Source organism: Pelobates fuscus, chromosome 9 (genome assembly GCF_036172605.1).
Source record: "Pelobates fuscus isolate aPelFus1 chromosome 9, aPelFus1.pri, whole genome shotgun sequence".
NCBI classification, from domain to species: domain Eukaryota; kingdom Metazoa; phylum Chordata; class Amphibia; order Anura; family Pelobatidae; genus Pelobates; species Pelobates fuscus.
In genome coordinates this window covers 50,336,327-50,347,464 of record NC_086325.1, presented here as the reverse complement: position 1 = coordinate 50,347,464, position 11,138 = coordinate 50,336,327, and the positions used below count along the sequence as shown (strand labels likewise).

Below are 11,138 nucleotides of genomic sequence, written 5' to 3'. Positions count from 1 at the left end.
GCTGACCCTGCCAGCCAACCATTGGCTGAGAACATCAGATAACCACTCTCACCCAATAAATTCTATAGCTAATGACGTCAGTAAGATGCGGCCTGAGGTGGCCTTACATATCTGACGGCATAGGGGTTAAACTCTGTAAGTGCAGCTTATCATACTGGAAAAACCGCACAGACTCCCGGCACTATGACCACTTCAAATCACTGACGTGACCTTTACTTTTTGAAGTAACCTTTCTTTGGTCCTTGGCATTGAAACCCTTTAAATTGGTAGCGGTGCCTAGTTATGGTATTCTCTGCCATTTGTACTTTAACCCCTTAAGGACCAAACTTCTGGAATAAAAGGGACTCATGACATGTCATGTGTTCTTAAGGGGTTAAATAGGACTCTCACTGACCGCGCTATTTACTAGAGCGAGAATTCAACGTGAATATTACTACATTTATGCCCAGATTAGTTTAACAGAAAACATACCAGACAGACAATTTTGGGAAATATATTAATGCTGAAATTAGTTAAATTCAGCCTCATAAAAATATAGAGCAAACAGTTATAGTTGGGGGGGGGGGGGGATAACCCCCTTACCTACTGCTATGGATTGCAAGCATTTAACTCCTAACACTGGGGACCATGCAATGTGTACAGATAATATACATATATATATTATTATTTTTTTTTAAATTATGAGTCCCAAGTAAAGCTGTCACAATTGACGCACAAAGCAGTCTTATAAGCGCAAAGATCTTAATAATTAACGTGCAAATCAGATACGAGGAGAAAACTTACACCAGACACAGCACAGCAACGGTTTACAATGCAGGGGCTATTTGCGCATGCGCAGGGGAGGCCTTAGCCCACGAGTTGATGACAAACATTGTTGCCTGGCACTGCGCATGCGCACAGACACTCGCGCTTAACTATCGGAAAAAGACGAAGGCGCTCGCCGGAAGTGAAATCTGCGCACGAGCAAAAGCTCTGTGTGTAAAAAATAAATAAATAATGTTTTTAAAAATAAATAAATAAAAAAACCCGTTAATTTACCAACACACAGATATTTAAACAAATATAAAACCCCTGTGCATATTAAGAGATGCTTAAATGTTTACTTTTAGGATGAAGTTACATAAGATAGGCGACAATAAAAAAAAAAAAGAGGTGCAGAAACAAAAGTAATTCGATAAAAAAAAAAAAACAGACAGTGGTCTTCAGTTACACATATAACGGCTCTGACAATGCATTTCAATGGGTGCATGGTGAAATGAATTGATCAGTAGCAGGATGTCCACTGCTAAACTCCCATCATGCCAAGGCAGCCAAATCCTGATATTCATTATCCTTACACAGGGAGATCCTGGCTGGAGCAGAACTCCGAATCCCTGGAAGCTTTGGGATTACTAATATATATATAAACAGACATTCTGGAGCAAAGTTCTAACAGTGGAGCACTCAGCAGGAACGTTCTATTAGTTACCATGGTGACTGCTCCACTAAGAAGTTGGCCGCAGAAACACTATTTCTGCATTTAACCCCCCCCCCCCTTTCTCTTGCAAAGCATTTAATGAGTTGTAGTAGTAGCTGGTGATCTACTTTTTGTCCACCCCTCGGTGGGTGGAACCTGCAACCTGTGTAGCCAATGGTAAACATGAATAGCTGAGCTGAAAGTGGCCAACCAGCAGCTGACAGTGGCCCCTGACCTGGCAAGGGGTGTACTAGAGAGACAATAGTGTGCCCATGTCCTCGCTGCCCCTTGCCAGCCTGTGCCCATGTCCTCCTGCCTATAACAAGACTCACTGCACCCACCCTGAAGTACATCTCTCTGCATGGCAAGTCTCAAGAGGGACCCCAGGCTCACCTACTGGCAGAGCACACTATGTGGGGGTGTTGCTGGGGTGCTGAGCCGCACTACTACTGCCCCCCTGGATGTAGTGAAGATACTCACACAAGTGGGCACTTTCCACTCCAAACAGGGATTCCTGAACACTTTCCACGTGCTGTGCAGAGCAGAAGGAGTGAGAGCCCTATGGAAGGGTAACCTAACTGCTTGTGTGCGCCTCTTTCCTTTCAGTGCTGTCCAGCTGTCTGTCTATAAAAGGTAAGTACTGCCCAGGGAGGCTAACTGTGCCAGGGCTGCTGGAGACATCTACCTATCTATCTATCTAGAATAGAGAATCGCTTTTATGTCTTACTCCTATAATGTATTTATTTTATTATGTATAGATTTTAAACACCAACTAATCTATGTTACTCTCTTTCTTAACAATTCTTCAAGAAGACTAATAATTGGGCATGTTCAGTTTTACAGATTTATCCTTTGAGGAATAGTTTATACTTCTTGTTACACTTTTATCTAAACACAGAAACATCTACAATGAATAATGCATCTCACCCTTGTGTACTTCCTTATTATATCAGTGCTACATTCGGATTAATACATATAGAAGGAATGGAGTGCTAGTACTCAGGATAACTCCCTGCCATCCAATAAACGTGTTGGCAAGTGTCAGCTGAGGTAAACATCACATGCACAACATGAAACCCTGTACTAGTTATAGCCTGGCATTTAGCATGCTGTACTGACCTATGTTTAGGGCATGTCAGCCAAAAAAAGACATTTGTTGGTTTGGTTATGAAGTATAGATGTAATTTTATATTATGTTTTCACAAGAGTTCAGTGCAGCCCAGATTTCTGTGTAAGCCCTTGATCGGTACTGAAATATGGGGTGGGTAATTTCTAAGCAGAGAATCACATAATGTTTTCTTTTTTCAGCAGAATACAACACAGGGTAATGGTTTTAAAGGTAGTACTTGCGCATTTTTGGCATTTTCCCTTTAGGGTTTATTAACTAAATATCGAAATGTAGTAAATTAAAAACTGAATTGAAAAATAGCAAAAAGGCTCATACTCTGAAGCATGAATTTTGCAATTTATTTTTCATTGCATTAGAATTTGGTGTTTCCAGGACCAAAATAAGACAACTATGAATTTTGACATATTGATTTGCAAGGACTATTTCTCTATCTGTGTAGCAGCTAACCAATTAAAAGCCCAGAATGTCCTGATACTATCCCTCTGTTTAATGTGAACATGTTTTAACAGTTTGATATAAAGTTAGGGTTTACAGCTTGGATGGCATTTATTAACACATGCATGCCAGGCTGTCATGCCCCTTGTTTGTCTGCCTAAGCCCCATTTCTGGGCAAGACAACTCATTTTGGGTACTGCAAGTCAGGCACGTCATGTCAGTTTCATGCCCCCATAGGCCTGCCTACCCTCGATCTCCATTTTTTATCTCCCAGTGTTGGGAGGTACACTGTACTATAGAGTATCTTGTGTTAATATACATCACCTGATTACAGCAATGTGCTCCATGTACAGTGTTTTTTTTTTTTTTTTAGTTACAGTGCCAAATTAGACAGCTGATCATATCAGTTTTCCAAATTTTTAAATTACCCTAACAAAAGCATTCTGATGAGCTTACCCCCATGCCTGCCCTCTCTTATTCTCATTGATCATTGGGAGTAAGATCAAGTATGCAAACCTAGGAATAAGCATGGTACTCCCACCGCTCCGTTACTGGTAAAATAAAAAATGAAAAATGAAATCCTTGCTTTCTAGAAAGTAAGAGTCAGATATACAGTGCTCGTAGACTACAATAGGGTAGATCTATGAAAGGGACATGTACTGAAAAGTGATACAAGGGGTGCAGTCCCCAATGGAGTGTGCCTGCTGGTTCCTCTAATTTCTATGGTTGTTGCCTCAATTTTACTACTTTGCTGCATTTTTCAGGACAGCACTGTGAAAAATCTTTTTTTTTCTAGAGTGGTTTGATGTGATTATACAGACTGCAGATTATACAGATTTATGACATAATTACATAAAGGATTCCTGTGAATGAGAGCCAGTTTAAGGGCTTGTTTATCATCGAAAAAATAAATGTTTATTTGAGAAATTCAAGACACTGCAAGACACTGGCAAGGATATGGGTGGTATCCATATCAATCACGCCAATATTATGTTTGCTTTAAAGCAGAATTGATGTATTGTGATGAAACATGTTAACATGTTTTCTACCATTCTTTTTATTTCCTTTCTTTTTGTAGATTAACATTATTTTGTATGGATGACTTTGGGCAAGTTACTGCATGGAAAGCCATTGTTGCAGGGAGTATCTCAGGAATGGTTGCTGCTGTTGTGATCTATCCCACTGATGTCATCAAAACACGACTAATCGTACAGAACCGCCTAGAACCTACCTACAGAGGGATTATTCATGCTTTTTGTTCCATCTATTACCAGGAAGGATTCCGGGCTTTGTATCGAGGGGTTTCTCTACCACTTATCGGTATGTAAGCACATGGTTATAAATGTTACTCTACGTCTTCCAATTTGTTTTAAAAGGATCACTATAGGGTCAGGAACACAAACATGTATTCCTGACCCTATAGTGTTAAAACCACCATCTAGCCCCCCTGGTCCCCTCATGCTTCCATAAATATAGCAACCTCTTACTGTATTCAAGCCTGAAGCTGTAACTCTGCATGCTGTTTGACTCAGTAAAAACAAGCAGTCTGAAGTGGTGGCCTGATCCAATCACAATGCTTCCCCATAGGATTGGCTGAGACTGACAAGGAGGCAGATCAGGGGCAGAGCCAGCATGATTTAAACACAGCCCTGGCCAATCAGCATCTCCTCATAGAGATGAATTGAATCAATAAAGGAAAGTTCAGTGTCTGCTTGCAAAGGGAAGAGATACTGAATGTTTGGATGCATTTTAGGCAGCCATGATCCAGGAAGGATCTCTAACAGCCGTCTAAGGAGTGGCCAGTGAAGTTATCACTAGGCTGTAATGTAAACACTGCACTTTCTCTGAAAAGACAGTGTTTACAACAAAAGGCCTGAAGGTAATGATTCTACTCACCAGAACATTTCAATAATTCAATTCAATAAGCTGTAGTTCTGGTGACTATAGTGTCCCTTTAAATTACATGTGCAATGAATTCCTTTTGGAAGGAACACACTGCAGCCTACTAAAGTGATTTAGGAGTTAAAAATATCCCCTCTTTCTCACTTTATTAATGTGCCAATTTTAAGAAAATAATAGATTTTTTTTTTTCTTCATAAAGCCACTGGGTATTCCTGGTGTCGTACTGCAGAGAGTTCTTTTCCTCACTGCTTTGTGCTATAGCATAAAGCGCATTCACAGAATTTTCGATGAGAAGCATTGTCTTCAGTGTTTCTCTATGAGAAGCAGTGCAGGGAAATAATTGCTCCAAATTCTTCATTGAGAGAAGCATTGGATGGGCTGGGAGATCAGCTCTAGTGACTATCTCGCAGAGGCAGGGCTGATTTGTAGCGAGAGACCATCTTAGTGCTGGATTAATGGTAAGTTAGAGGGTTATTCCAAACACTAGGGCCCCTTCAGTGTTTTAAAGTGGTCATGGTGCCTGGAGTTTGCATGTGCAATATTTCGCTATGAAACTATGCACATAACTTTTGCTGCCGAAGGTGTAACTCCTTCTTCAGTCTTGTTTTTGTTTCTTACTTAGGAGGTGGGGGGGGGGTTGTATTTACTAATTTATTTTGCACTATGAACCTTGATTTCTTGTTAAATAATTTTTGAGCTGGGTTCTCCTATATAAGCATCTATACTCCAGATCCCTTTTTCTACATTCAAAGTTAGGTAGCTTAGTACATATAATGTGAAAGTGCCAGTCCCTCATTTCCTTTTTATATATATATATAAAAATAGAAAATAATCTTGCACTCCATGAAATAGAAAATTACTTGCCTGGTGCTTGTCAAGCAAGAATGTAGAAAATTGTAAAGATGATAGCACTCTCAGGACTCCAATATAAGATTTAACTTTTAATGATTTACAGGATAAAAGATCGACGTTTCAGTCTGCTATACACAGACTTTCATCAGTCCTGATGAAAGTCTGTGTATAGCAGACTGAAACGTCGATCTTTTATCCTGTAAATCATTAAAAGTTAAATCTTATATTGGAGTCCTGAGAGTGCTATCATCTTTACAATTTTCTATATATATATATATATATGCTTTATTTTTGCACGGTTTACTGATATTGTATATATCATATATTTATCCAAAAATAACAAGCGTTATCAGCATTAATACAAAAATATGCAGATGTAGCGGTAAACAGTTGAGAGTGAAATTAAGTGAACCAAAGGTTTTGTGATATTTGAGTGCCTTGATTTAATGGGTTACACCAAGAACCATAACCACTTCAGTGATTTGAAGTGGTCATGGTGCCCTGATTCTGTATGTGCAGCATTTTAGTATAAAACGCTGCACATATGGAGTATAGCCACTTTGCTGCCAGTGGTGTAACGCCACCTTTGGCAGCATCATCGGGACTGGGCTGGCTGATGTCAATTATGTGCAAATGTTCGCAGTTTGCCATTCTTTGGCTGAGAACAATCAGCTCATCCTCTTAGCTATTGAATGGCAACTGGATCGACTTCTTGAAGAGTGGCACCAGAGGGGTGCAAACCGTTCCAAAATAGTTTGCCCCGTTGCCAGCGAACTGAGCAATGGCACTCCTGTAAACATAAACACTACAGCAGGATGGAGTGGCTAGGATATGATGCTTGGAGCAACCCTTTAATGTATTTTATTATTTTGTTGTTTGTCTACTAAATTCTAAATAGAATATTGCAAGTTTTAGGCCAACACATCTGATTAATACAAATTATTCAACCCAGTTATAGTCACAGATTGGATATTTCAGCATAAATATTGCAATTTGTTTTCTAGTTAATTTAGTGTTTAGAAAAAGGAATAAAAACCACGTGTTTCTTTTCCCAGGAGCAATCCCGTTTTCCGCCAGCTTGTTCTTTATGGACTTCAGCTTGGACAGACTGTGGCAAGAACCTGGTAGTCATCCAACCGCACTTCAGAATTTTATGAAAGGTTGTTTAGCAGCAGCCGTGGCACAGTCGATATCTTTCCCCTTCGACACAGTAAAAAGGAAAATGCAGGTAAATCTATTGATCTTTATTTTCTAATGTGCCAGATTGAATAACAGTGGGAATAAATTGCTGGCTCTGTCAACATGTGTTCAGCACAAACAATAGAATGTTATGGATGTGCATACATTCTTGATGAGACTGTAAACATACAGTCATGGAAAAATGAAAGTACACCCTCTTTGGATTCTATGTTTTTACATATCGGGACATAATAATGATCTGTTTCCTAGCAGGTCTTAATTAGGTAAATACAACCTCAGATGAAGAACAACACATGACACATTACACTGTGTGATGAATTATTTAACAAAAATAAAGCCAAAATGGAGAAGCCTTGTGTGAAAAACCAAGTAGACCTTATGAGTCAATAGCTTGCAGAACGACCTCTAGCAGCAATAATGTGAAGTAATTAATTTAGAATTTTCTGTACGACTTTATTAGTCTTTCATATTGTGGAAGAATTTTATCACACTCTTCTTTACAACGTTGCTACAGTTAATTGATGTTTGCTGGCATTTGTTTATGCACAGCTTTCTTAAGGTCCTGTCACATCATTTTAGTTGGTTTGAGGCCTGGACTTTGACTGGGCCATTGCAAAGCCTTGATTCTTTTTTTTTTATCAGCCATAATGTGTAGAGTTGTTGGTGTGCATGGGATCGTTGTCCTGTTGCATGACCCAATTTCAGCCAAGCTTGAGCAGTAAGACAGATGGCCTCAAATTTGATTTTAGAATACTTGGAGTTTGAGTTCATGGTTCCCAGGTCCTGTGGCTACAAAACAAGACCAAATAATCACCCCTTCACCACCGTGCTTGATAGTTGGTATGAGGTGTTTGTGCTGATATGCTCTGGTGCTGTGGTGCTATGCATTATGGCCAAATATCTCCACTTTAGTCTCATCTGTCCAGGACACTGTTCCAAAGTCTTCTAGATGCAACTTTGCCAAACTTATCCATGCAGCCTTGCACTTTTTAGAGAGAAGAGGCTTTCTCCTGGCAACACTTCCAAACAAACCATACTTGTTCAGTCTTTTTCTTATCGTACTTTCATGAACTTTACCATTTAAAATGCTACCTGAGACCTGTAAAGTCTGAGATGTAACTCTTGGATTGTTTTGTAATTTCTTTCAGCATTGCACAGTCTGACATTGGCTATCTTGAATGTTTTCAACTTTTGAATAGTCGTGTAGAATGGGCTTCAAATTGTTTGGAAATGGCCTAATAACCCTTCTCAGTTTGGAGGGTAGCAACAATTATTTTTCTAATATCATTGCTGATGTCTTTTCTCTTTTGCATAGTCTTAACTCACACCTGAATGCTCTAGACCAGCAAACTGCTAAAACTTTGGCTTTTATAGAGGTGGCCACACTTGATGATGATCAATTAATTAAGGGCATTTGATGAGCAGCACCTGTCTGCTACTTAGTCTCGTAATTCCTATGGAAGCAGTAAGGGCGTCGTTAGTTGTTCACACATGGCTTCTCCATATTGGCTTTATTTTTGTTAAATTAATCATGACACAGTGTAATATGGCATGCATTGTTCATCTGAGGTTGTATCAGTGGCGGATCCAGGGGGGGGGCAACGGGGCAATTGCCCCCCCCCGAGAATACCGACGGTCTCCCTCTCCTCTCCCCTCCCCTGCCAGCCCTGCAATGTGCGGGCAGACCGGAGGGGAGATCACAGATCTCCCTCCCCGGTCCGCAGGCACTGTGCTGGCGGCCGGCGGGGGAGGGAGTGAGAGGGAGGACCCGGAGGTCAGGCTGCAGCTCCTCCGAGTCCTCCTCTTGCGAGATTTGGAGCGTTGCCGCGGTTACCACGGCAACGCTCCAAATCTCGCGAGAGTGAACTCTAGCCCGGGAGCGTGGGCTAGAGTTCACTCTCCCCACTGGGACCACCAATGAATCGCCCACCGGACCACCAGGAAATGTCCCCCCTCCCCCCAGTAAAGGTAAGAAGGGAGGGGGGACATAGAATATTTATTTAAATAAAAAATATATATATATTAAAAAAAAAAAGCCCCCATACCCTTATATTACACCCATACTGCCCCCATACACTCACACTGCCCCCCATACACCCATACTGCCCCCCATACACTCACACTGCCCCCCATACACCCATACTGCCCCCCATACACCCATACTGCCCCCCATACACACACACTGCCCCCCATACACCCATACTGCCCCCCATACACACACACTGCCCCCCATACACCCATACTGCCCCCCATACACCCATACTGCCCCCCATACACCCATACTGCCCCCCATACACCCACACTGTCCCCAATAAACCCATACTGCCCCCCATACACCCACACTGCCCCCCATACACCCATACTGCCCCCCATACACCCATACTGCCCCCCATACACACACACTGCCCCCCATACACCCATACTGCCCCCCATACACCCACACTGTCCCCAATAAACCCACACTGCCCCCATACACCCACACTGCCCCCATACACCCACACTGCCCCCCATACACCCATACTGCCCCCCATACACACACACTGCCCCCCATACACACACACTGCCCCCCATACACACACACTGCCCCCCATACACCCACACTGCCCCCCATACACACACACTGCCCCCCATACACACACACTGCCCCCCATACACACACACTGCCCCCCATACACCCATACTGCCCCCCCCCAATGAATCGCCCACCGGACCACCAGGGAAATGTCCCCCCTCCCCCCAGTAAAGGTAAGAAGGGAGGGGGGACATAGAATATTTATTTAAATAAAAAATATATATATATTAAAAAAAAAAAAAGCCCCCATACACCCATACTGCCCCCCATACACCCATACTGCCCCCCATACACCCATACTGCCCCCCATACACCCATACTGCCCCCCATACACCCATACTGCCCCCATACACTCACACTGCCCCCCATACACTCACACTGCCCCCCATACACCCATACTGCCCCCCATACACACACACATACTGCCCCCCATACACCCATACTGCCCCCCATACACCCATACTGCCCCCATACACCCATACTGCCCCCATACACCCATACTGCCCCCCATACACTCACACTGCCCCCCATACACCCATACTGCCCCCCATACACCCATACTGCCCCCCATACACCCATACTGCCCCCCATACACCCATACTGCCCCCCATACACACACACACTGCCCCCCATACACACACACTGCCCCCCATACACACACACTGCCCCCCATACACCCATACTGCCCCCCATACACCCATACTGCCCCCCATACACCCATACTGCCCCCCATACACCCATACTGCCCCCATACACCCACACTGTCCCCAATAAACCCACAATGCCCCCATACACCCACACTGCCCCCATACACCCATACTGCCCCCATACACACACACTGCCCCCCATACACCCATACTGCCCCCATACACCCACACTGTCCCCAATAAACCCACAATGCCCCCATACACCCACACTGCCCCCATACACCCATACTGCCCCCATACACACACACTGCCCCCCATACACCCATACTGCCCCCCATACACCCATACTGCCCCCCATACACCCATACTGCCCCCCATACTGCCCCCCATACACCCATACTGCCCCCCATACACCCACACTGTCCCCCATACACCCATACTGCCCCCCATACACCCATACTGCCCCCCATACACCCATACTGCCCCCATACACCCATACTGCCCCCCATACACTCACACTGCCCCCCATACACCCATACTGCCCCCCATACACCCATACTGCCCCCCATACACACACACACTGCCCCCCATACACCCACACTGCCCCATACACCCATACTGCCCCCCATACACCCATACTGCCCCCCATACACACACACTGCCCCCATACACACACACTGCCCCCCATACACACACACTGCCCCCCATACACACACACTGCCCCCCATACACACACACTGCCCCCCATACACACACACTGCCCCCATACACACACACTGCCCCCCATACACACACACTGCCCCCCATACACACACACTGCCCCCCATACACACACACTGCCCCCCATACACACACACTGCCCCCCATACACTGCCGCCCCATATACACACATTGCCCACACTCACACATACACTGCAATACTCACACACACACACTGCAACTGTT

The 11,138-nt window shown here is 43.8% G+C and overlaps 1 protein-coding gene across 1 annotated transcript in view; it reads left to right on the top strand.

Moving 5' to 3' along the window:
* The first annotated feature begins 1,672 nt into the window (after positions 1–1,672).
* Positions 1,673–11,138, top strand: part of SLC25A43 (solute carrier family 25 member 43) — a 40,841-nt gene continuing 31,375 nt past the window's right edge. Inside the window, exons 1-3 of the mRNA XM_063431957.1 lie at positions 1,673–2,089; positions 4,099–4,340; positions 6,830–7,002. Of these exons, the coding sequence (XP_063288027.1) occupies positions 1,818–2,089; positions 4,099–4,340; positions 6,830–7,002 (687 nt within the window). The 5' untranslated portion in view covers positions 1,673–1,817. The remainder of the gene's footprint in view (positions 2,090–4,098; positions 4,341–6,829; positions 7,003–11,138) is intronic.